This window comes from Quercus robur, chromosome 1 (genome assembly GCF_932294415.1).
Source record: "Quercus robur chromosome 1, dhQueRobu3.1, whole genome shotgun sequence".
Lineage (NCBI taxonomy): Eukaryota > Viridiplantae > Streptophyta > Magnoliopsida > Fagales > Fagaceae > Quercus > Quercus robur.
The window spans coordinates 3,620,958-3,648,715 of NC_065534.1; the positions used below are offsets into that span (position 1 = coordinate 3,620,958).

The 27,758-nt window shown below is 37.4% G+C and overlaps 2 protein-coding genes across 12 annotated transcripts in view; both read left to right on the top strand.

Moving 5' to 3' along the window:
* The window catches only part of LOC126716548 (protein DETOXIFICATION 12-like), a 138,021-nt gene that overhangs the window by 66,298 nt on the left and 43,965 nt on the right, over positions 1–27,758 (top strand). For 3 of the 11 annotated variants that reach the window (XM_050417435.1, XM_050417447.1, XM_050417360.1), the window contains exons 2-7: positions 2,614–3,158; positions 3,258–3,344; positions 3,463–3,519; positions 3,645–3,883; positions 3,969–4,174; positions 4,777–4,942. The exons of 4 other annotated variants lie outside the window; for them this stretch is intronic. In XM_050417435.1, the coding sequence (XP_050273392.1) occupies positions 2,614–3,158; positions 3,258–3,344; positions 3,463–3,519; positions 3,645–3,883; positions 3,969–4,174; positions 4,777–4,860 (1,218 nt within the window). In that variant the 3' untranslated portion in view covers positions 4,861–4,942. Of the gene's footprint in view, positions 1–1,263; positions 1,626–2,613; positions 3,159–3,257; positions 3,345–3,462; positions 3,520–3,644; positions 3,884–3,968; positions 4,175–4,776; positions 4,943–27,758 lie in introns of those variants that run through there. 4 more of the 11 variants (XM_050417370.1, XM_050417378.1, XM_050417393.1 and 1 more) reach the window with 3 other exon arrangements.
* On the top strand, positions 20,686–24,291 carry LOC126716620 (protein DETOXIFICATION 14-like). Its single transcript, XM_050417534.1, has 5 exons — positions 20,686–21,146; positions 22,802–23,346; positions 23,432–23,518; positions 23,852–23,908; positions 24,048–24,291. The coding sequence occupies exons 1-5, from the start codon at positions 20,880–20,882 to the stop codon at positions 24,289–24,291; spliced, it is 1,200 nt and encodes a 399-aa protein (XP_050273491.1). The 5' UTR covers positions 20,686–20,879.

Below are 27,758 nucleotides of genomic sequence, written 5' to 3' on the forward strand. Positions count from 1 at the left end.
TAAATATTTTATGCATAAAATAATCATTGTTAATCTTAAAATTTTGTAAGCCAACTATAAGAGTAAGGAAATGTTTAGCTTTAAAATAATTTGAAGTTATTTTCCTCCGGCTCATTAATGAGTCATGTTAATAATACATATTAATAGTGTTATGACTTATGAGTAATGCTATTGAGGCAACAAAAAGTCACAATAATTTTACAACATTTCTAAATTAACATGACACATTATTAAAAAATTATTAAATTAGAGATTGTGGTGGGCCATACCATTGGAATATTGTAAATTTTTTTTTTTTGGGTAGAAGTAAAATTATTGTGAGTCGTTGCTAGTTAATGGGTTGGAATTGGATGATTTATTTATTTTTTTTTTGTTTTGAGGGAAAAGTTAATGGATGCTCTAAAAGTATTGGTTTAAGAATTATTTTAGAAACTTTTTATGAGGAAAAAAAAAAAAACTAACTTTTATTTTTACCATTTTTTATATCTTTCATAAATTAAAATTTTTCTAAAATGATCTATTAACAGATGCCTTAAAGGTGCCTTAACGGAACCACCAAATTGGAGCTGGTCCTTCATTTATTTTTTGAATAAAAGGCTCTATTGACAAATAAAGAAAACTACACAAAGACTGGAGCTAGTCTTTGTTCACAGTGGTAATTCCACATAGGGGTGTGTAGCCAATCCGTCAAAACTGACCCGATTCAACCCAACCTGCAGGGTTAGGTCAATTTTTAGGGCTTGGTGAGTTGGGGTGGGTTACAAAAATTTTTTTGATAGCAGGTCGGGTTGAATTTGGATCATAAAATTTCAAACCTACCAAATCTGACTCGACCCACCCATATATTTAATATATATTTAAAATATATTATATAATTAATAAAAAATTTTAAATAACCAGCTCTTCCTCCTATCTTATATAAAGCCAATATTAATGTATACTAGTTCATATATTAATGTATAACTGAGTTTGAATATTAGTTCATATATTAATGTATATTTTGTTTATCAATTTAGGTGGCAGATGTGATATATTTTTTTCTGCTTATTTTAATAATAATAGTAATAAAAAAAATTGTCCAACTCATGGATTCAACCCGACCCATGTGGGTTAGGTTGGATTAAACTTATGTAATGAGTTGGATTTGGTTGAATTTTTTTTAACACACCATGATAGGTTGGGTCAAAAAAATCCACTTAACCCGACTCAACCCATCACATGCACACCCCTAATTGCACGAACAGATATATACCATATATGGCCCTGGAAATACCATAAAGTTCAGGACTCTCTACTTCTCTGTTTTTTCCTTGGACCTCTCATATTCCACGTTTGAGCTACAGAGGCGGCTAAGAGACAGAGAGAAAGACATGGAAGAGGGTTTATTAGCAAAAGGGATCAAAGAAGAGAAAAGAAAACCAGAAACTCCATCTCTAACATGGGTTACTTTCACTGGGGAGCTCAAGAGGTTGGGATTCTTGGCTGGTCCTATGGTGGTCGTGACTCTATCACAGTACATGTTGCAGGTCATTTCATTAATGATGGTGGGTCATCTGGGTGAACTTGCTCTCTCTAGCACTGCTCTAGCCATCTCTCTTTCTGGAGTCACTGGCTTCAGTCTTCTTGTAAGTCTTTGTTTTTATCTACTTAGCTTTTATATACATGTTTTTCTTTCCTTATATACAGTTTTAAAGTCTCACTTTTTAACTTTTAGTAAATAAACAATAACCCAAAAAAAAAAAAAAAAAAATCCAAATGCAACATTTAGTTTGTTTTCTTTCATGCATACTTTGGAATAATTCTTGTTCAACCTCTGTTTTTTGTTCTATAATATGAGTACAAAATATTTTTAAGCTCACCTTGGAAAACATGAAACTTGTTTCTTTCTGAGTTTTTGTGATTACCCTTCGGGACAAGATTCTTGATTCATTTTTATGTGATTTGAAATTTTGAACTTACTGCAATTTGAGTTTTTGTGATTACCTCTTCGGGGCAAGGCAGGTCATGCCGGTTGGAAAATTGATTACTTTTCAACTTAACCGGGACTAGGGGTAGTTGGAGATGTCAGATGAGGGAATGGTGACTTGGGTAGCCTTATAATGTTTTATCCTTGGGTACCAGATCCATAACAGTTTAGTAAACTAAACCACTTCCATGTTTTGTTAATGAATCACTAAACATGTCTATAAGTTTCATTTGTTCTTTTACTGTTTGTGTGATTTATGTAATGATCAGCTTGCTGTCATAATGGATTGGACTAACATTGCTCTACTTGTGATTTGGATAACATTTATGAATACTAGTGCAGAAAAGCATTTGTCATGATTTGGATGAAATTTAATAATTAGTCTCACTGAATGGCAGTGACACACTGTCAAAACAAAAAATGAAAAAAAAAATCAAATGGCAGTCACATGTATGAGTTTCAATAAGTCAGAGCTACTAGAAGATATGGGTGAAGTCGTGCACTTACAAAAATATATATTGGATGATTTAAATGTTCTAAAGGCCAAAAAACATTAAATTTGTGGACCTAGTTACTGAGATGAAAGACTTTGAACATATCTATTTCAAATAACTAACTGGATTTTCTATTTTGTATGTGGTAAACAGTTAGGAATGGCCAGTGCGCTAGAAACTCTATGTGGGCAAGCTTATGGTGCTCAGCAATATCAAAAAATTGGAATTCAAACTTACACCGCTATATTTTCTCTAAACCTTGTCTGTCTTCCTCTGTGTTTGCTATGGATGAACATGGGAAAGTTACTAAGTTTGATAGGCCAAGACCCTCTAATTTCACATGAAGCTGGGAAATTCACAATGTGGCTTGTTCCTGCACTCTTTGCTTATGCGACACTTCAACCACTCGTTAGATACCTTCAGACACAAAGTATAGTCAAGCCAATGCTTATAAGCTCTTTTGTAATTCTATGTTTTCACATACCACTATGTTGGGTTTTAGTATTCAAGTCTGGACTGGGAAACCTTGGAGCAGCTTTAGCTATGGGAATTTCATATTGGTTAAATGTGATTTTGCTTGGATTATATGTGAAGTACTCTTCTGCCTGCAAAAAAACCCTTGTTCCAATTTCTAAGGAGATGTTCCAAGGAATTGGGGAGTTTTTCCGCTTTGCTATCCCTTCTGCTATAATGATTTGGTAATTGTTTTCATTTATTCCAGTTGTAAAGAAAAGAGTTTGTATGTTCATCTTTAATATATATATATATATATATATTTTTTTTGTTGATGATTGCAGCCTCGAGTGGTGGTCTTTTGAGCTTCTTATACTGTTGTCTGGTCTTTTACCTAATCCGCAACTTGAAACTTCAGTTCTTTCTGTGTGGTAAGTTTTCTTGTAGTATTTCATAACAAGAACACTATGGATCTTCTACAAATTAATGAGATTTTCCACTCCTAAAAAAATCTGATTGTTCTATTTTATTGTCAACTTTTTTTTGCAGTCTCAATACGATTGCAACACTCTATACAATACCGTATGGACTTGGTGCTGCAGCAAGGTTTGATAAATCAAAACTATGTATACATATATTCAAAGACATCTATATATTATGGATATTACTAGTGTTTATAACGGTTGAAATTGCATATCTCTAATAATGTATGCTAATTTCTTTTTGTTTAGTACTAGAATTTCAAATGAATTAGGAGCAGGAAACCCACAAGCTGCTCGTGTGGCTGTCTTTGCTGTATTGTTTCTTGCAATCACAGAGACAAGTATAGTAAGCACAATCCTTCTTGCAAGCCGGAGTGTTTTTGGTTACACTTTTAGCAACGAGAAGGAAGTTGTGGACTATGTGACAACCATGGCTCCCCTGGTTTCTCTGTCAATTATACTGGACAGTTTACAAGGGGTACTCTCAGGTCAAAATTCTCTCTTTGGCCAATGAGTGTTGTCTGCTAAAAATGTAAGTTTTTGCTGAGTTCTATCTTGTGTTTGTTAACTCAGGTGTTGCTAGAGGATGTGGGTGGCAACATATAGGGGCTTATGTCAACTTGGGGGCATTCTATCTTTGTGGAATTCCAGTTGCTGCGGTTCTGGGTTTCATGACAAATTTAAGAGGAAGGGGCCTATGGATTGGAATACAAACTGGTGCTTTTGTTCAGACAGTTATGCTCTCTATTATAACAAGTTGCATAAATTGGGAAAAACAGGTCTATCCTCTACTCTTATGTCTTGATGCTTTTGATCTTAATCCAGCGTATGTTTCCCATTTGCTCTACTTGGTTGCCAAGAAATTGGAAGAAGGAAAAGAGAAAAAAAAATTAGATTGTTCAATGAGTTAGAATTTTTAATGCAACTCCACCATGGATTTATTAAAATATTAATCATTGATGATTAAATGAATGGTTAAGATTTTGTTATGTCATTAGGTCATCATCATTTAAATAAAAATAATGAAGCAAAATCTAAACTGTTTATTAAAGAAAGAATGATTTGAATTTTAATAACCTTAGGAACTCTTGAGGTTTCTAATAACCTTGATGGCCCTAAATGGCCCTAAATGGTTATCAAATTCCCAAAGTCATTCCTTTCTCCCATCTCTTGGTAGGATTGGATTGCCTCTATTTCACAATTAGGCAGAGCACTTCTCCAAATAAATGGGATGAAGGACAATATCACTCTGAACCTCCTAATGATAGTCAATCACAATTTCAATGTTTTAGAGTGTCGAATTCTTTAAGATTTTTGATCAGTTCTACCCGTAGTGTTCCTTATTAAGGAGTTATTTCTGTTGTGTTTCTTGATATTTCAGGCAAGCAATGCAAGGGAGAGGATATTTGAGGGGAAACTTCCACAAGATAATAATGAGAATGAGCCGAGAATTTTGATGGGCTAAATAATGTTATTATTACTGTTGTAACTTGTAAGGAATGAGGAACATTGATTATATGAATGAGCTTATCAACCTTTTTTTTTTCTTTGTTTTTGTTCTTCTTCCTTTCTTTTTTCCCCCTCTTTTAATGGTGGCAGTGACATCCTTGAATTTGGTTTACATTCTAGAGGAATCTATATGGGATTGGCATAACCATATGGAAAAATGTTTTCCTTGCCAAAACATGTAGGAACTCTGTCTGAGGCTAAATTAATAAACTGTCCCTCATAAAAAGATTAAAATAAAAATTTAGTTCACAAATACTAATCCTTTCTCTATAGATTATATGGATTTCCATTGCAATTAAAGATTACTATTTACAAACCTAGTTGGCACTTCATGGTAGATTAGAGTAACAGTTTTTCTTCAAAACAAGCTAGGTTTTCAAAACCTGCACCTTCTCTTCTTTTTTTTTTTTTTTTTTTGGGGTAGTAGCTTAGGCACCAAAACCTGCATCAGGCAAGGTTTTTGTTTCTATGTTTATCTTTTCAATGAGCTCATGAATTAATCTGTTTGTAATTTTCAAATTATGTTCATTGTTGTGTAGGTTGACCAAACCAAAGTAGTCAAGTTTTTTAGCTATGTACCTTAAATGTTCAAAAAAAATTATAAATTTATTATAATGTCTAAGGTGTTCTCTGAAATATAATAAGTTGACAATTTGCTATGGAGATGAGTAATTAAACAGGTAAAAAAATTATTATATATATAAAATATTTTTTTAATAAAAATTCAGGGGGTAAATGAATCCCCTGAAATACACCTAGCGCCGCCCATGACCAAATATAATATAATTAGCTGCACATTGGAAATTTTAGATTTGAAGCCTTGTGTTGTCACTGTTGTGTTTCCAGATTGATATTGCTATAGTTAATAACACAATTCTAGCTGTTTATAAAAAAATATATAGTCAAGAAGACCTTTACACTACGAGAAAGTATCTCAGGACTGGTTTAATGAGCACTGTTTTCACATTTGATGGAACCATATATTGTGAGAGGGCGCTCCATAAGTCAATATCATAAGATAATTTTTCTTTATAACTTAAGGCATGAAATCAACAGTCAAGGTGTTTAGTATAAAAAACAGTGACACTTACCTGTCTGCCTTAACATGAGCAAATTTTCAAAATTGCCGGCAAACCAGCATTCCAATTACTTCTCTTTGGATATGAGTTATTCATAACCAATCTCTGTCATTGAGCTTCCTACAGACTTCAATTGGCCTCTATTATTTTGAAGGAGTTTTTTCAAATTTATCAATGGTTGTTTAAGAGTCAACCTCTAGCAGAATTATCCGAATAACAGTGAAGCCTTGAGTTTTAACGTGAATAACAACAACGTTCAACTCCCACATTTAAAGCCATCATTTTTTTTCCTTGTTATGTTCTAATCTTTCATCTTTGACCACATAATTATATTGCTGACATTATATTAGAGTTATTATGAATATGTTATGGCCAAATCAGGCCAAACCTCTTTTCAAAAAAATTATTAAAAAAAAAACCATTATTGGGCCAATAATAATAAAATTGGAACCTGACCGGTTTTTTTTTTGGAGGAAGGGAACCCGACGGGTTAATCCGTCCAAATCTGCATAAAATAAAAAGAAAGGTGAATTTATTGGACCAACTGTAGAGTGTAGACTATAAAAATTAATTACTAGACTATAAACTTAAGCATTTATGTATTATTTTTATTTATTAAGTGTTTTATTTTTTTTTCTTTTAGTATATACGGATAAAAAAAATGTTAGAAAGTGTGTTAATTTTTATTTATTTTTGTACTTGAAGAAAAATACGGGTAACATTAGATTGACCTGTCAAAGCCCGGGTAAAGGTCATAGAAATAATAACCCATTTTGGTTTAATAAGTTTTTGACCTTTACTCAATCAAATTAAACTCAAATTCAAACTCATCGGATCCAAACTATTTTCCAAAGCTACAACAATCAAGCAAGATTAGTTTATCCACTTTGCAGTATGTTTAGCTCATGTTCAATGCACAAGCAAGATTAATTTCCTACCTAAACAAATGTACTCTCAATTCCACTCTGCTGAGCTTGGTATCAAAGTCAAACTCACATTGTACCGCAGCTGTAACCCTTTTGTTTGGTATGAATTTTGGGGGGGAGGGTGGGGAGTCTTGTAGTAGGATACATGAACGCCTTATTCTGATCCCAATTACAAAAAAATTATTGAGTGTACCAAAAATATAGTGACTTGATACTCTCAGGTCTTAAAATAATAGCGGATCCCACAAACTCAAATACTTACGAGTTCATCAATTATTGTTCTTTATGTTCAATTTATAACCATTATTGGTTTTCATCTATCCTAATAAATGGTACAAGGACAATGCCAGAGTACTGAGATGGAAAGAGATGAATCCCGTGGTTCAAATATGACAACATGACTAACAGAATATGTACAGAACCTGTACTGGCAGTGTAGTTCTGTTTATATCAAATTCCCTATTATCAATATATTATGACAACATGAGTCATGAGATTTTAAATATTTACAGTCATAAAACTCATGTAATACCTGTATAAGATAGACCTTCTACTGGGTTGCCTTGATATTGCAAGCAAGGCAAGATATAGGATTGTTAAAGATCTTCAACAAATGGATTAATGTGAGCAAGCAGAGGATTTTGACGAATTGATTTTCATATGTTTATTACATAAGTTGTAATAGAAGAAATTAGAAAAAAGAAAAAAGAAAATGTTGTAATAGAAGTGCAATGGTCTTTTTTAAATATATCAATGTAGAAATCATGAATTTAGGAATTCTTCTATCATTTTTTTTATAAAGAATTTTAACCTACGACGTATACTCTTAATAATAACTCTTTATTATCAAATCAAGATACCAATTTTTGTAACAATTCAAAAAAAATTGTTAGTCATATCTGCACTATACCTCAAAAGGACTAGTCACAATTGAGGTTCTTTATAGTTATTAATAAAACTCAAATCTATCTAGTAAATACCTTATATGGGACTTATCACTCATCCACACACATCACACAATTAATCAAACTGGGACATCACAATTTTCTTTTTCTTTTTTACGCTACAATAAAGAAAGGATTATAAAAAATTAAAAATTAAAAAAAAAAATCTGAACTAATGGTATTCCTTCAAAAATAAAAAAATCTTCCATTATTTTGGCAGTAAGCTTCCACAAGGACCACAACAATGTATTTGATTTGTTACATATAACTTCCGTTTTTTTAACGTTATATATATATTGAAAATTAAATCAACCTCCATGGATATTTTATGAAATGGCATTTCCCTCTACCAAACGTTTCAAGAAATGATACTCCCCCCAAATATTTCAAGAAATGATAGTCCCACTTTTATAAATGTAACATATAAATTGCAATCCATTTCACATCAACACTGCATCCCCTTTTGCTGAGAATATCAACACTGCATCTCCATCCCATCAAATAGAATATTATGTTATGATAGAAAAGTCAGGATTTACCATTTTTTTTTACTTTTTGTACATATTTCATAAAATGACATCTCTCTTCAAACGTTCGAAGAAATGACACTTTCATAATTGAGGTTTTATAAATACAACAAATAAGTTCGTTTTCTCTCAAATTATTACTTTTCCAACAAGATATTCTATTACATGGGACTTAGGAGTTGGGACTGTCATGCGAAAGGGAATGAACTTATCTATTCCGTTTATGAAATTGGGATTTTCATCTCTTCAAATACGTTTGGCTCGAATGGTACTCAAAACTCATCAGATTTAACCCATTTGCCAAGGCAGCAACAACAAGCAAGCAAGATTAGTTTATCCATAGTTAAATGCAGTATATTTAGGTCATTGTTCAATGCAGAAGCAAGATCAATTTTCAGCCTAAATTATTCGATTTATGAAAATGGGATTGTCATCTCTTCAAATGTTTGGCTCGAGTGGTACCTTTCCTGGTTCGAATTCTTGGAATGCTTGTCCTCCTACTGGCCATATAAAATAAATTGTACACTCTCACTGAAACTAGTAAGACAACTTATAGAAAATATATAAACTATGGCCCTTCTTCTGCACCATGCAGACAAAATTGTCTGTTTTGTAAATTATTGGGTAGGTCGATGTCCTGTCATAGACACATAAAATATGTAGTACTAGCTAATAAACTAGTAACATGCTAGTTCCTTTAGACTTTTTTTTGGTTGTTGATAAAAGTGCCTTTAGACTTTAGTGCTATTAACATGCCAATATTATATTATTGCCTTCTAGAAAAACTCTTTACCGACTCTGTGATAATGAGTGCTGTCTTATGTCAATTAAAGTGCTTTCAGTTCAACACAGTGCCAACTGGCAAATTAATATCCCCTCCCAAAAAATAAAAAAAAAACCTAACAAATTAATAGTAGATTCCAATTAACTCGGTTGGTAAAGTTTTTGATTTTTAAAAGGCAAAAACCGATTAGTGTCTTGATCTGATATGATAATGAAGCACAATCATCCGAAGTAGATATCATATGTTGAAACTTTATAAATAAAGATAAATAATAAAAAAAAATAGCAATGACCTATTGACTATTGTGTAAATTATGAGGGAATATTCCATATTTGAGTGTTAATAGGTGCTTATAAAGAATTTGTTAACAGATCATTTTAAGAAAGTTTTAATACCTCGTTCATAGGAAATATAAAAAGTTTTTTTTTTTTTTTTTTTTTTTTTTAAGTAAGCTGTTTCTTTTTCCTTTTTCATAAAAAGTTTATGAAAATATTTTAGCATCTCCCTATATGGTCAATCACAACATAAAAGGAATCATTAGCATTTTTTGTTTGTTTCGATATTAGCATTTTCTAAAAAATTCAGAAAATTATCTCTTTACTTCTTTTATTTAGTTTCGCGTGAAATAGAGTTGTATTCCTTATTTAGATATGTGTGGGATAGAGTTGTATTTTAGAAAATTTTAGCCGAAAACAATATCTCATACCAAGCTAAATAAGATTTTTTTTTTTTTTTTTTTTAAAGAAGATAAATAAGGAAGTTAAGAGACAGTTTTTCTTTAATCCATTTTTCTTAAACTACCAAAAACAGGAAAATTTGAAAAACTATCTTCACATAAGTTTTCCATTAAAATAAGTAAAAATACTCTTATCATCTTTTTATTTTTGGTAGAAACTTATCATCTATAATTTTTCATGTGTGTAGACAAAATAATAGGGTCATATATATATATATATATATATATGTGGGGCCGGGGAATTTATGATCCGGCCCATGCTCTAATAGGGCCCGGGGCCCGTGCTGAGGAGGGTATTTGCCGAGGACGAATGGGGAAAGGCCGAAGTGTCGAGTGGAGCAGCCAAGGGTGACCCTGTCCTCGGCACTCCAGGACTTCAAGGGGAAAAGCAACGTCTCGATGATGGCTGCCCCCAAAAAGCCCCTTGAAGGAGATGCGAGTAGAATGGGACCCACGTGGGGGTATGGTGCGAAACTGGTTCAGGGTAAATACGTCCCCTTTGCATTAAATGCACTCGCCAGCGTCCTGACCATATTAATGAGAAAAGACGCCTGGACAGGGTGACTTCGATCATCACAACTAACAGAAAGCAAGGAGTGACAGCTGATGGGACGGGCACAGAAGTAGGCACCTGCCTGATCAACAAGTGGAGGGCTAAGATCAACCAGGAAGGGCTATATAATGTGAAGGTTAATGCGCCAAAAAGGGGGCTGGAAAAAATGGCCAAAAACCAGAACCTCTCAGCCTGCCTCCTGGAGAAAGACTCCTAGAGCGTATACGATTTAATTATGTATGAACACCATGAAAAAACCACCGTCTGGTGACCAAGGCCTAACCTTTCAAACCCACGCTCTATAAATGATATTGTTTGGGACTTTTTACGTGCGAACCCAACATTATTATGGGTTGTCACAAATTGTGTCCTTACAATTGGCGCCGTTTGTGGGAAAGGCTTGTGTCTTAGCACAGATGGAGGGTTGATACAATCCTTCACATCATTTCCAGTAGCCGGATGTAGTGTTCTAGCGTAAAGTTCCACTAGGGGCTACGTTTCTTTACTAGGGGCTGCGTTTCGTAGCGTCAGCAGCACGGATGGTTCTAGGGGCTTGGCCGAGGAGCTAACCCCCCAAAACCAAGGTCCCACGCCACAGTCGAGGGGTTAATTCCCCCAACTACTTAAAATTCAAGTTTTGGACAGAACCAAGGTATTGCATGGTCCTCGGACTCAAATCTATGGGAAAACCAACTACTTAAAATTAAAGTTTTGGACAAAACCAAGGTATTGCATGATCCTCGGACTCAAACCTATGGGGAAATCAACTACTTAAAAATCAAGTTTTTAACAGAACGAATGTATTGCGTGGTCCTCGAACTCAAACCTATGGGGAAACCAACTACTTAAAAATTCAAGTTTTGGACAGAACCAAGGTATTGCATGGTCCTCGGACTCAAACCTATGGGGAAACCAACTACTTAAAATTCAAGTTTTGGACAGAACCAATGTATTGCATGGTCCTCGGACTCAAACCTATGGGGAAACCAACTACTTAAAATTCAAGTTTTGGACAGAACCAAGGTATTACATGGTCCTCGGACTCAAACCTATGGGAAAACCAACTACTTAAAATTCAAGTTTTGGACAGAACCAAGGTATTGCATGGTCCTCGGACTCAAACCTATGGGGAAACCAACTACTTAAATTTCAAGTTTTGGACAGAACCAAGGTATTGCATGGTCCTCAGACTCAAACCTATGGGAAAACCAACTACTTAAAATTCAAGTTTTGGACAGAACCAAGGTATTGCATGGTCCTCGGACTCAAACCTATGGGGAAACCAACTACTTAAAAATCAAGTTTTGGACAGAACCAAGGTATTGCGTGGTCCTCGGACTCAAACCTATGGGGAAACCAACTACTTAAAAATTCAAGTTTTGGACAGAACCAAGGTATTGCATGGTCCTCGGACTCAAACCTATGGGGAAACCAACTACTTAAAATTCAAGTTTTGGACAGAACCAAGGTAGTGCATGGTCCTCGGACTCAAACCTATGGGAAAACCAACTACTTAAAATTCAAGTTTTGGACAGAACCAAGGTATTGCATGGTCCTCAGACTTGAACCTATGGGGAAACCAACTACTTAAAATTCAAGTTTTGGACAGAACCAAGGTATTGCATGGTCCTCAGACTCAAACCTATGGGAAAACCAACTACTTAAAATTCAAGTTTTGGACAGAACCAAGGTATTGCATGGTCCTCAGACTTGAACCTATGGGGAAACCAACTACTTAAAATTCAAGTTTTGGACAGAACCAAGGTATTGCGTGGTCCTCAGACTCAAATCTATGGGGAAACCAACAACCTAAAAATTCAAGTTTTGGACAGAACCAAGGTATTGCGTGGTCCTCGGACTCAAACCTATGAGGAAACCAACTACTTAAAATTCAAGTTTTTGACAGAACCAAGGTATTGCATGGTCCTCAAACTCAAACCTATGGGGAAACCAACTACTTAAAATTCAAGTTTTTGACAGAACCAAGGTATTGCATGGTCCTCGGACTCAAACCTATGGGGAAACCAACTACTTAAAAATCAAGTTTTTGACAGAACTAAGGTATTGCATGGTCATCGGACTCAAACCTATGGGGAAACCAACAACTTTAAAGAAACCTGGATACTAAGCAGGACCTAACACTGCACGTGACATCTCGGATGATGCCTATATCTCCATTGAATGAGGGTCTGACATGAGTTCAAGGCTCTACAGGTGCAGGTGAGCTAACGTTCTGAAACATGATTCTAAATATATCGCATACACAACTATTCATGCGTGTTAAGATAATTAGTTCAAAAATCATACACAACAGTAAGTATCGACAAGGGCAACTAACAAGTAACCAAAAGGAAAGAGGAAGAAAAGAATTTCATATACACGTTCAAACAAGTTCAAACTACCAGCAGATTACAAAGTTTTCGAAATAAAAAAGAAACTAGTTAATCATTAAACCAAAAACAAATACGAGGCCTGGCCAGGGTTTCTACTTCTTTAATTTTGCATCGGCCACGTCCTGGGAAGGCGGAACGGGATCAGCTTCAACGCCCTGGAGGATAGTCCCTTCTGGGGAAGACTGAACAGGATCAGTGTCGGTACTCTTGGGGACCACAGCAAGGGGAATTGCCTGTAGGGGCTGGGCAAGTATGGCTGGCTCTTCGGCATCAAGCATCTGAGTGCCGACCACAGGCTCAGCAACCTCTTTGGGTACCTCGGGATCCGTACGCTGAGATGCTTCTATCACATCCTGAAGCTCTCCCCCTTTAAGCGGTTGGCCAGGAGAGGCGCCGACCTGTACAGTATCCGACTGAGTGACCCCTCCCTCATGTTGGTCGCTCACGGCTTTGGAGCTGGTGGAGGTGTCCTCATGGATGGCTATAGGGTAGAATATGTTCTCCGCTTTCCACAAATCAGACGAAGCATCCACCCCAGCTCGCTTCAAGGCCTCTTCCCAAACCTGGGAGCAGTAAAGCCTGCATACTTCGGGAATTTGGGCTTTAAGGATGGCTTGGGTTTCAGCTACCCCTGCGTTATAACCCTCATCCTCGGCAGTTTCCTTGGCAGCTTCAGCCTCGTTTCTGGCAAACTCAGCCTCCTGCTTGGCCCTCATGGCTTCGTCCCGAGCGTACTTCGCCACACCTTTGTTATTCTCTGCCAGGATCAGTCTTTTATTTAAATCACTGATCTGCTCCTTGGCTATTCGCAACTGATCCTCGGCTTCTAGCAGACATTTTGTTTGGTCCTCAGCTTGCTTTTGGGCGCTAGATAAACCCGCCAAGGCGCTATCCCTATCTCAGATAGCTTTTGTTAAGGCAGCCTTGGCCTTGGCGAGGTCGTCCTCGGAAGCTTTGAGAGTTCGCGTGGCCTCTATGCGCTTGGAGCGTTCATTCTCGGCCGCCTTACTCTGCTTGTTCACTTCCTCCTCCATCTTATAGGTGGCCTGGAGAGCCTGTCAAGGGAGATAAATACATCGTGAATGACGGACCGGGAGTAAGAGTTAATAAAGTTTCAGGGTTCAAGAGCCTTACCATGCCCAAGTGCCTCTTCGTGTTGAGGAAAACCTCCTACATCCTCATTTTCTCCAACCCATCCATGTCGGTGGGAAGCAGCATGGTTCTCCCTAGTGCGTCTGCCACATAACCACCCTTGCCATCTCCAAGGCCCCTCATGGACGCGGTTTCCAACAGTGGACCCCCGTGGAGCATTGGGGCGGGAAGCCAGGCGCTTGGTGAGGATTGGGCCTCGATCCCCTTTCCCTTGCCTTGGGAAGATTGGGCTTCGGTTTCCTTACCCTTGCTTTGGTGCCCAATCTTCAATTGTTTCGCACGCGGGGCTTCCTCCCTCTCCTTAGAAGGTTGGGATTTTCCCCCATCCATGGTTTCCTTGCCCTTGGGGCTCCTCTTTCTCTTTGAATCAGTGCTCTCCGGCTGAGGAGGCAAAACTGATTGGGGAGGAGCAGGAAATTTGGGGCGGGGGGATTGTGGCTGTGACTTTGTGGAGGATGACCTAGTCTAGATAGCCTGAGGCAGAGGTGGTAGGGAAGGAGCATTGGGTTGCGGCGTTCCCTGCGCACCCTTCCCTGGTTGACCCTCGAGGAGTTCGAATAAGCTGGTCGGGGGCTTTCTCTTGAGTCCCATCTCGGCTTGAGAAGATGTGCCCATTGATGACAATTCCGCCTCGGACAAGGCTGGGTCACCTATATCACCAGAAGGATCCTCGGATTGGTTGGCTAGGTCAAACACCCCAAACCCTTCCTCGGGCTGATCTAACTAGCCTTCGTCCTCCGCTACTTGATGAGATGAGGAGAGGTCCACCAGTGGGATGTTCTCTGGGGCAGATGATACTTCGGAGATTAAAAATCCTGTCTCGACCACGGTAATTTTTGAAAGCCGAGGACGGCTGGTGCTGATCACGTGCCTAGGGTCGGCAAATGACTTCTGAACGGGGGCGTACCCTAATATTTTTTGAGTGGCTCGGACTTGACCATCTTCATCATTCACGAAAACTGCTGCTTGTAGAACAGTCTCCAAGTCCACCCGGTTAACTAAGTGAAAATGCCGTTGATAAGCGTGAGGATCTACAAAAGAAAAACACAAATGCATAGTTAGTTATCAAACCACATCAGATTAGAATGGCACAAAGTGTCAGCGCCCTTCCATTCCCTATACCCCACCTGGTTCTCCTTCTACTATGGGGCACAGATTGCCATCATGCCATTCACCGGAGACGATAAGGAAATCCTTGTTTAATCCCTTGTTGGAATCAGGGAGGCATTGAATTAGTCGAACCCTTTCGTCTCTCGTCTTCATGTAGTAGGATTTCCCCTTCAAATTTTGGAGATTATAGCACCAATTCACGTCATGGTGGGTCAGTCTTAGCCCCATCTTTTCGTTTAAAGCATCCACGCAACCTAGAATCCTAAACATGTTGTCGGTGCACTGGGTGGGGGCTAATCGAAAGTGCCTGAGGTAACCCCTCGTTACCGGCCCCATAGGGATTCTCATACCCCCCTCTACGAAGGCGAGGACGGGAATTACTACGTCACCTGTTTCCCTCTTATAGTGCCACTCCCCCATCTTACAATGCCTCAGACTTACGTTGGGAGGAATCCTGTAATCGGCGATGAACTTTCTCATCGCCTCTTCAGTATCGACTAATTTCCTCAGTCTCGATTTAGCCATCTCTATGATTTACTAAACAAACTCAACCAGCGACGGGAGAAGAAAGGGAACCAGAGAAAAATAAATCCAGAAAAGAAAAAGCACGAGTTAATGGAGGCAGGGAACTTACATAAAAGAGGAAAGACGCTTTGGACAGGCTTTTTGTGCTGGAGATAGACTTGAGTTTGGACGAAAGTTCAGATGAACCCAGGGTATACGCGCTAGAACTCTTAAGTGCAAAACTAAAGAGACAGATCCGTTCCAAAAAATTATTTATACTTCCCTAAGGTAACTGCACAAATTTTCCCGCCCATAAAGACCAAAGAATCACCACCGTTTGATCTTCATCATGCCGTAGAACGTGGGAAATACAGAGCCACCCGTATTTAATAAGGCCACGTTTCTCCTTGCAAGGGCTCTAGGAACGTGTCTCGGGCAGACGGAAAGTCTCAGGAACCGATAGGTGACAAGGATTGACAGGTATCTGATGTCATCAAAACCCTCCTATCCGTCCGAGGAGTCGAATAGCAGGATTTTGAGGAGCTATTGTGGGGCCGGGGAATTTATGATCTAGCCCACGCTCTATTAGGGCCCGGGGCCCGTGCCGAGGAGGGTATTTGCCGAGGACGAATGGGGAAAGGCCGAAGTGTCGAGTGAAACAGCCAAGGGTGACCCTGTCCTCGGCACTCCAGGACTTCAAGGGGAAAAGCAACGTCTCGATGATGGCTGCCCCCAAAAAGCCCCCTGAAGGAGATGCGAGTAGAATGGGACCCACGTGGGGGTACGGTGCGAAACTAGTTCAAGGTAAATACGTCCCCTCCGCATTAAATGCACTCGCCAGCGTCCTGACCATGTTAATGAGAAAAGACGCCTGGACAGGGTGACTTCGATCATCGCAACTAACAGAAAGCAAGGAGTGACAGCTGATGGGACGGGCACAGAAGTAGGCACCTGCCTGATCAACAAGTGAAGGCTAAGATCAACCAAGAAGGGCTATATAATGTGAAGGTTAATGCGCCAAAAAGGGGGCTGGGAAAAATGGCCAAAAACTAGAGCCTCCCAGCCCGCCTCCTGGAGAAAGACTCCTAGAGCGTATACGATTTAATTATGTATGAACACCATGAAAAAACCACCGTCTGGTGACCAAGGCCTAGCCTTTCAAACCCACGCTCTATAAATGATATTGTTTGGGCCTTTTTACGTGCGAACCCAACATTATTATAGGTCGTCACAAATTATGTCCTTACAACTGGCACCGTCTGTGGGAAATACAGAGCCGTCCGTATTTAATGAGGCCACGTTTCGCCTTCCAAGGGCTCCAAAAACGTGTCTCGGGCAGACGGAAAGTCTCGGGAACCGATAGGTGACAAGGATTGACAGGCATTGACAGGTATCTGATGTCATCAAAACCCTCCTATCCGTCAGAGGAGTCGGATAGCAGGATTTTGAGGGGCTATTGTGGGGCCGGGGAATTTATGATCCGGCCCACGCTTTATTAGGGCCCGGGGCTCGTGCTGAGGAGGATATTTGCCAAGGACGAATGGGGAAAGGCCGAAGTGTCGAGTGGAACAGCCAAGGGTGACCCTGTCCTCAGCACTCCAGGACTTCAAGGGGAAAAGCAACATCTCGATGATGACTGCCCCCAAAAAGCCCCCTGAAGGAGATGCAAGTAGAATGGGACCCATGTGGGGGTACAGTGCGAAACTAGTTCAGGGTAAATACGTCCCCTCCACATTAAATGCACTCGTCAGCGTCCTGACCATGTTAATAAGAAAAGACGTCTGGACAGGGTGACTTCGATCATCGCAACTAACAGAAAGCAAGAAGTGACAGCTGATGGGACGGGCACAGAAGTAGGCACCTGCCTGATCAACAAGTGGAGGGCTAAGATCAACCAGGAAGGGCTATATAATGTGAAGGTTAATGCGCCAAAAAGGGGGCTGGAAAAAATGGCAAAAAACCAGAGCCTCCCAGCCCGCCTCCTGGAGAAAGACTCCTAGAGCGTATACGATTTAATTATGTATGAACACCATGAAAAAACCACCGTCTGGTGACCAAGGCCTAGCCTTTCAAACCCACGCTCTATAAATAATATTGTTTGGGCCTTTTTACGTGCGAACCCAACATTATTATGGGTAGTCACAAATTGTGTCCTTACAATATATATATGCTAATGATCATTATAAATCCTATTATAACTATCATAGTAAAATTTCAGCAATCTCGTGAATGTTGTGTTTGTGTGTGCCTTGCACAAGCAAATTTTTCTTCTTTTCACCTTTTCTTACTTAGATTAGTAGGTGAAGAACATAATTTACTCAAGTTCGGTGCACATGGAACAACATCCAACTAATCTTAAAAAAAAAACAAAAAACATAAGAGCGTGTCATGTGCAAACTCTTTTGTTTTCTTTGTTTATTAGCTTGCAATTTGGATCCTATGAAAACACAAAGAATATTAATGATGTGAATGAAGACAAATCTATTTGAACTCGCTAAGGCCTTTTCAAACTTATTTGGTAAGATTTGACAAAATAAGAGGATGTTTTTTGGTTTAGCCAAAACTCTAACTCAAAACTCAATTTTCATTACCCCATTCTCAAAATTGGTGAGCCCCACCTCGAGAAACTTTGTTTGGTTCAGTTTTTGTTTTCAATTTCCATAACCCAAAACTCATTAAATTGAGTCAGAGTTACTAAAATTGAGAACAAATTTTAGGAGTTTTCAAATTATGGAAACTGAGATATTGTGGCATTCTTGTAAATTTTAGCAATTGTGTGGGACCTGTAATCATAACTTGTCTCAATCGAGTTAGATCACAACAAACTCTCCCAACGACTCTCACATCCTTTTTTTCATTTTCATTACTAGAGTCTTTACTCCACAGACCCAAACCACACCCACCAAATTTACATTTCATTTCTGTTTCACCTTCCTCCTCTCAGTCCTTTGAACATTTCTTCTTTTGCATTTGATGAGTGATGAGAATTGAGTTTAGAGGTTTGAGTAATGAGAATTGAGTTTTGAGTTATCTTTAAACCAAACACAGCCTAAAATTTCATGTGGAAAGGTCCAAAACATACATTGAGTTTAGTGTGTGTATATATACATGTATAAAATATTGAAAAACAAAAGGGCCAACTCAGAATAAAACACACGTACATACAAGCACAATCAAAAAGAGAGAAAGTTTGTGGACATAATTTTTGTGCCACAACTCTTGTTATAACTCAAGTATGGTTGACTTTGTGGTGTTGGAAAAATATAAGACTAATTAACAAAACCAATAGATTAAGTTTGAGAGATGAGAGGAAATTTATTGATGATTGATAGAGCTGAAATGTGGAACTCAATCCACTATCCTAAGAAGTGATTTTGCCCCACTAGATACAATTTATCCTTGGTGCAAAACTGGGCTCCAACAAATCACCTCCCAAGATTCAATCGGTTGCATGTACTCACAAACCCAAGCTTTGAACTCGTATTGATGCCCAAAATAAGTTGAGAAAACAGATAGAGAGAGAATCATAGAAGTATAATCCTTTGTAAATTTTTGGCTACCTCAAGTGAACCATTGCTTTGGTATATATAGGATCACATATGAGAAAATTAAGGAAAGACATTGCACAGGTTTGCACATCCCCAAGAATCAAGGTTATCGATTCCGTACCGTATCGGCCGGTACGACCGGAATATACCATACCGGCCAGCAATCCGGTATGCTCAGCCCCCTTGTTTCGTACGGGAAAAAATACCGGGTGTATTGGCCTCATACCGACCAATTTTGGGCAATACCGGCCGGTACCGGGGGTACCGGCCAGTACAGAAATTTTTTTTTTTTTTTTTTTTTTTTTTAAGTTTTGTAATTTTTGAATTTTTGTTAGGACAGAATGGTAGCTTATTTGCATTAACTTATTAATATTATTTGTTTTCTTAGTATGCAATGGTAACTTTTAAGTTTTCTATTTTTTTTTTCCCTTTTAATTGATACTAGAGTCCAAAATCATGAATAATTAGTTCTGAATTGAGGAAATATTTTATGGTAAACTTTTGTATTTATTATAATATATATATATACGCAGACACATACATATATATATATATATATATATTTATAAATATAAAAAATAGCGGAAAACCCGAAACGGTACACCGGTATTGACCGGTATTCGAAATATATCGTACCGGTGGCCAAACCGGTACGGCCTCCGGTACGGTATTGACATCCTTGCCAAGAATATGTCATGATAGGAATCAAAACACTTTTCCTTATATTTTTTGATAAAAGAAAAATGGGTAGAGGGGAGCGACCTGAGTTGGCGTCTTTCACTTGGGCGTGACCATAATGACACTTTTCCTTATTAAGATTAAATGATATTAATCTGTGATTGCGGAAGTCTTGATGACATATTTTTAGCAAATTAAATAGATAAGAGAAGGCTGGGTAATTATTGAATACCCACTAATTTGGTCAATAGATGTTCCATGCAATAAATTTGAAACATTTCCAATATTTGTGAGTTGTGAAAAACAATAATAAGTCCACCTAAAAGTGATCGAACACTTCAAAATTGTGACATAAAATTTGAATAATGAAAAAACAATTAAGTCCATATAAAGTGATTGTTTACTTTTTATAGTCCAACACTTCAAAGTTGTTACATAAAATTTGTGGTAATAGAAGATCTACTACAACCAAAAAAAATAGGGCGCCATTTTTCTTGGAGAGTTTGATTCATTCTTCAACTTTACCCCCAATCACATCAACAACAAAAAATAAATAACCTTAACCCCCAAGAAAGAGTCATAGCCGAATAAGATGTATGGATTTATTTATTTATCTATGAGAAGAGGACGTATGGATTTAGAGAAAAAATAAAAACAAACATGCATGATTGTAAGTTGTAACACGTATATAAAGACCAAAAGGCCCAAAACCTGCCCAAAACCTGTTATCAAGTAGAATAGTCTCTTCCCCTCGCCGTATGTTTCCAAACTATAAGGTGTGTCAAAGTGTGGAGAAATTATAAGGTTCTCATGATAGACAAGTCATGTGGTCCACTATTCCAGTAAAAGACTCCCACTTGTTTAAAATTGTAGAGTTTTAAATAAAAACTGAATACTGACTCAGCAATTTTAAATAGATGGGAGTCTTTTACTAGAATGGTGAACAAATGACATGATCCACCATGAATACTGTATAATTTCTCCAAAGTGTGAGTGTGAGGGAAACTAATCTATGAGTGAGACACAGATCACAAAAGAGAGATGGAGAAGAGCTTGTTAACAAAAGAGAGAGAAGAGAAAAGAGAGGGTTGTTGTTTAAGCATAACAACTTGGGGATGGGGTCATGGTGAGTTTGTTCAAGAGGCCAAAAGAATAGGGTACTTAGCAGGACCTATGGTGGCTGTGAATTTGTCACAGTATTTTCTGCAAATTATATCAATTATGATGGTTGGTCACCTTAGTCAACTCTCTCTCTCTAGCACTGCCATTGCTATCTCTCTTGCTGCTGTCTCCGGCTTCAGTCCTCTTGTAAGTCCATTCATATATTTATATATAGTTTTACTTTTTATCTCAATCTATGATTTTTTTTTTTTTAAATTTACTTTCAGGGAATTTTTTTTTTTGGTTATAAGTTTTGACCTAAGAAGTTGGACAAGAGATATTCAAACCAATAGAGATACAATAAGATTTGAAACTCATTGTTTTTTACCGATCAAGTTAAAATACTAATTAGTTTTGGGGTAATATTGATTTAAATCAAGATCTTTTATAGATGAAGTTTGGCTACAACTTCACTCAATATCTTTTTTATTGGATGTGAAATTTGATAATTTATATCATTGGATTACACTTTCTTCTTTGTATTTCACATACTCACAAAATTTTCAAAAGATCAAATATTAATAGCTATGTTATCAATTAAATGTTTAAATTTTAAGTTTTTGTAATTTAAAATTATGCATAAAAACCAAGTTTATGGAATGAATAATAAATAATACCTGATTGGCATGAAATTTGACATGCCTATTGAAAATATAAAGAAAATGCAATCTAACTATTAGATTTTCAAAATATATAGTCATGTTAATTTTTTTTATTGGGAGTTATAGCCAAACTTTATCTGTATTTTATTCAATGATAAGAGAGATTTTACTACCTTAGTTAATAAGATTTATCCTAGTGTACGAAGGTGGGTCTGAACTTAAAAATTAGGAGGAAGTGCAAGTGTCAAGTTTTGAAATTGTAAAATACTAATGATTAATGAAGCTATCAGGCAGTTTTGTCTTGTAACTGATTTTTATTTTTTTGAAGGTTTTTGATAAGAAATGAACTATTGTAACCACTCACTGCTGTCTCGTGATTTACTTATTGTATTAGTCTAGAATGTGAAGATAGTGAAATGACAATTACCATTATGAAATACAGATATACTATTTTGTCCTATCATCATCAATATCTGTTGAGAACAATCTGATTAAATTTTGGTCCCCTGAAACGTTCTCAGCCCTCTTTTTTAGCTTGTCTATGATTTTAGTCTGTCTCTTTGCATTTTATTCTACTTTGTTTGATCGTTGCGTACAAAGTAATCTGTTGGCCTCACGTATAAAATTTAAGATTTCAAGGAATTTTGAGGCTGAGATTGTTACAGCAATGAAAAACAACAAAACAAAACTTGTATTCTTACAATATGAACCTATTAAGAAGAGGCATATTCCATATCAGAGCAGGTACCAGATGGTCATGAGTTTTATCCAAGGAAAGAGACCACATCTGCACTATACTCAAAAGGATTAGGCTAGTACTCTAATCACACTGTCACACTTAGTAGTTGTTTATAAAGTTCAGATTGGACTTGGAATACACTTACAGTCTTACACACGTCACACTTAATCAATATGCAATCAATACAGGGCATCACAATAGGAGATGCTGCTATACCAAGAGGCCATTGGCATTAGAGATGGATGGTTGTACACATGCACTGAAAGAACTATCAGAATACATTATTATGAGCTGAACCATTGGCCAATCTTCAGAAGATATAATAGTCACGTGCATGAGAGCATTCACACCCAGAATCACAACAATAACAGAACATTGGGTTATTAAGCTGCATTGAATTTGAAGTTAGCTGTCTATTCTAATAACTAACAGAATTCTTGTAATTTTCATATGCTAAACAGTATGGATTGTCTACTGCACTGGAAACTCTATGTGGACAAGCATATGGAGCTCAGCAATATCAAAAACTAGCAAATCAAACGCATACAGCTATTTTCTCTATAATTTTGGTTTGTCTCCCTCTATCTCTTGTTTGGATCTACATGGGAAAGTTTCTGGTTTTAATGGGTCAAGACCCTACAATTTCACATGAAGCTGGTAAATTCATAATATGGCTCATTCCTGCACTCTTTGCTTATGGAACTCTTCAAGCCCTTGTTCGATATTTTCAGACACAAAGTTTAATCATTCCCTTGCTAGTAAGCTCTTGTGTTACTCTTTGTTTCCATATACCTTTGTGTTGGGTTTTAGTATACAAGTCTAGACTAGGACATCTTGGAGCAGCATTAGCCATTGGTATGTCATATTGGTTGAATGTGATTTTACTTGGACTGTACATGAAGTACACTAATGCCAGTTCAAAAACCAGGGTCCCAATTTCTATGGAGATGTTCCAAGGAATTGGAGAATTCTTCCGTTTTGCAATTCCTTCTGCTGTAATGATTTGGTAAATTTTCTCCTCCCCTTTTTTACAGATGTAGTAGAGCACTTATGTGTTTTTTACTAATGTTCTCTCATGTGATCTTTCATAGCCTTGAATGGTGGTCATTTGAGCTGCTTATCCTGCTGTCAGGGCTTCTACCAAATCCAACACTTGAAACTTCAGTCTTGTCTGTGTGGTAAGTTTCTATTAGTCTTTCAAAAGTAGAACAACTTAATTCTCATCATTAATTGTAAATTACTGATGCAAAGAATATTACAAATTTTACTACATAAATATTACAAACTGATATGTCTATTTTTAAACACCAAAAAATATATATATATATATATATTTATTATGTTGTTGACATGGCACCAATCACTCATTAACATGTTAGTTTGTAAGTTTTTTTATGATAAAATTAATAGTAGCTTTAGCAATTTACATTGCAAGTTGTTGGAAATTTAATTGTCTCTATTTACACCCAAAAAAATCCATACAATAACTATTTTTCAACTTTTCTAAACAGTTTGTCAACCATCTCAACACCCTACATGATACCGGATGGAATTGCTGCTGCAGCAAGGTTTGAGCTGATGCACATTCTTATATATAACTAGTTAACTACAGATATGACAATAGATATAGATATATGTGCACATGTATAAATCATTGCTAACTCTTTACATGTATATTTTTTCCTTTTTCTGTTTTTGAGAATATAGCACTAGAGTTTCAAATGAATTAGGAGCTGGGAATCCACAAGGAGCACGTTCAACTGTCGCTGTAGTGATGTCTATTACGGTTGCACAGGCACTCATATTAAGCTTAGCCCTCTTTGCCAGCCGCGGTGTTTTTGGTTATGTTTTCAGCAATGACATAGAAGTAGTAGACTATGTCACAACCATGGCTCCTTTAGTATGTCTATCAGTTATACTGGACAACTTACATGGTGTTCTTTCAGGTTAATTGCTTTATACACCTCTCTTGGTAACATGTAATTACATTTCAGTGTATGCATTTATGGGCAGCTGAGCTCAATCTAGTGTTTCTTCATATTTCAGGTATTGCTAGGGGATGTGGGTGGCAGGACTTAGGTGCTTATGTCAACCTCGGCGCGTACTATCTATGTGGACTTCCAGTTGCTGCCATATTGGGTTTTTGGCTACAGATGAGTGGACAGGGCCTTTGGATTGGTATACTGGTTGGTGCTTCAGTGCAGGCATTACTGCTCTCTATCATAACAAGTTGTACAAACTGGGAAAAACAGGTCTACCCTCCACTTATTATTCCTTCTAGCCTTCAATTTTAGTGTAGTCTATATTCTAATTTGTCCTCTTTCCTTGCATTTGACAATTTTGACATCTTAAAATATCAAGGTCTTTTAGATTTTGCAAAAAAACTATTGGCCTTTAACAAGTTATATTGATGTTGCAGGCAAGGCAAGGCAGAGAATGTTGGAGGGAAGATCTTCAGTGGAAAATAGATTAATATGACTGACTCTTGATCAACTATATTATCTTATTTCAAAGTTGTAAGAGAAATATAGTGCTTAAACTAATAAGATTGGTAGATTTTTTGCTGGCTACACTTAGTGTGAGTTTGGATTGTGTTCCAAACTCATCACATCTAGTGTTTGCGTTCAGCAGCTGGGTCCTATGCACTGTTCATAGGACCCAGCTGTACGGAAAAACACAAATTATTCATTATTTAAAACCTGTTCATGGGACCACAGACACTATTCATCATTTAAAATTCATTTTGCTACAGTGTTTTCAGCAATAAGTTTTCAATTTTCAGCAATAAGCGGTATCCAAACAAACCCTTAATAATATGTATTGAGCATTTCTACAAATACAAGCAAAGAGAGCATGCCAACATTATTGTTTTTCCCTACGCAATGTGATAGCAAAAGAAGAGTTGGTGCTCAACTAGACCCCAGAACACCTTAATTCGTTAGAGAAATGCTATGTTCACAACATTTTCACCGGAATATAGAATGAAATTTTTTTTTTTTTAAGAAAACTAAAGATAGAAATATTGATAGTGAACTTCTTATTTTGTATTACAACTTTGGGTTTTTTTTTTTTTTTTTTGCAAGTGCTTTGTGGAGCAGTTTAAAGGAAAAAAAAATTCTTATTTCCAAACAAGAATATTTCTAAATAGATCCTAATTAATAGCCTTCCATATAAGAAATCTAATTTGACTAAAAAAAAACTATTAAAAACTTAAAACAAGAGTACAAAAAACTATTAAAAACTCAAAACAACGGTATAAAATCTATTCTAGAAAATTCTAAAAATGACAACAATAACAAAAACAATTTCCATAACTTTCTAAGCTTAAGGAAGCTTAAGGTAAGATAGAGTTGTTTTTCATAAAATTTTAGTGGAAAACAACTTTATCTCATGTCAAACTATACAAAGGAAGTTGAGAGATATTTTTCCTTTAAATCATTTTTTTTTTCTGATATTACCAAACATAAGAAACCTTTCTTCACGTAAGGTTTTCTATCGAAACAAAGCCAAGTGTAACTTCATTTCCAATCAAGAATATTTTATGTTTAATAAATCCTAATAGTAGCTGTAGGGACACGTTTTGCAGCCCAAGCCCAAGGTGTATGGGATCTTGGACCAATGAGCCCAGTACAATAAATTTGTAGAGAGTGAGACAAAGAGCTAAGTTTTAGTGTATGGATAACAGTTAATATGATGTTCATGACAATCAAACAGAGATGAACTGAGTTTATCTAAGAAAGTTTGTTCTCGGCACAATCCGAGGAGCTTTGTTCTTGTAAATATTAAATGAGAATGGTTACAGGAGTTCTTGAGATTGCTACAGTGCTTTCTCTGTTAACCCCTCGGATCCCTTCTCCATGGTGGGTTTCTCCTATTATATAGTTCTATTTGAACGATCTTGGCCTTCCACTTGTTGATCATCCAAGCCTATACTTGAGTGCTTGTCCCATTAGACACCCTCTTTAGCATTCTGTGAGTTGTGGTAATCGAGGTAGTACTGTTCAGGGGTCTTGTCCACATAAATGCGGTGTTAGCAGCTTTCCCTTAGATATTCCTAAGTTCCTATCCTTTAGAACTTCCTGGAAGGTCACTCTGACTATTTAGGACTTATATCTGACCGTGCTTTAGCTGGTCTGAGGAAATATTCCTCCTTGGACTCGGACTACCACGCTCTCGACCAAAGCTCCACGCCCCATTGTATAATTTTGGGCCCATGACCTCACAATAGCCCCTCAAAACTCCGGTTTTTTCCTCTCATCCGAGGAGAAAAGTGGGGTTTTGAATTCTTTAAGAGTTAATTCTACTTGATCCTTTGATTTACACCCGTGGGAGTGCCGTTTCATGCACCCTATATTTGTACTGTAAATTTCTCCTTTCAGAGCTACCAATCTGAGGAGTCGGTTATAATCTTAGGTCTGTCTTGACACTTAGTGAGAAACAAATAGATATCATAGAACTTTACTTTCCCCAAAGTATGTGGTCCAAGGAGTCAGGCATGATTAAGGTTCTGTTTAAACACTTGAAAAGTTGTCATGGAGTGTTAACAAAGCAGGAGGTCCAAGGACTCGGCATAGCTAAGGTTCTGTTTAATCGCTTCAAAAGATTCTAGTGCGTGTTAATTTTCCCAAAGCAGGAGGTCTGAGGACCCGGCATAGCTAAGGTTCTGTTTAACCGTTTCAAAAGATTCCAGTGCGTGTTAATTTCCCCAAAGCAGGAGGTCCGAGGACTCGGCATAGCTAAGGTTCTGTTTAACCGCTTCAAAAGATGCTAGTGCGTGTTAATTTCCCCAAAGCAGGATGTCTGAGGACCCGGCATAGCTAAGGTTCTATTTAATCGCTTCAAAAGATGCCAGTGCGTGTTAATTTCCCCAAAGCAGGAGGTCTGAGGACCCAACATAGCTAAGGTATTGTTTAACCACTTCAAAAGATTCCAGTGCGTGTTAATTTCCCTAAAGCAAGAGGTCTGAGGACCTGGCATAGCTAAGGTTTTGTTTAATCGCTTCAAAAGATTAAAAGATATCAATATATTCCTTCTAGAATAGAAGTTTTTGCAGGGAGATTATGCCAACCGATTTTCCATCCATGCCTTGATTCTCGACTTCTTTTCCAATGGGGATTCAGCGAACCGAGCTACTAGACCTGTGAGAACTAGCCCCTTGACAGAGGTACGGGGCATATACTTGATGTCAGAAACCCCTAGAACTGTCCCTCATTCAGCAATCCTTCCCGCGTAATCAGTACTTCGAAGTGTAGACCCGAGCGGAAGCTGAGTTATGACAACAACTGTGTCTATTCTTGGAAATAATAGGGAAGCTTTCGTGTAGCATGCACCACCGCCAAAATGGCCTTCTCCAGGGACTCTTGCTGATGGGAGCTTGATCCTATCATGATTAACCGTTGCACTCACTGACACACAAGC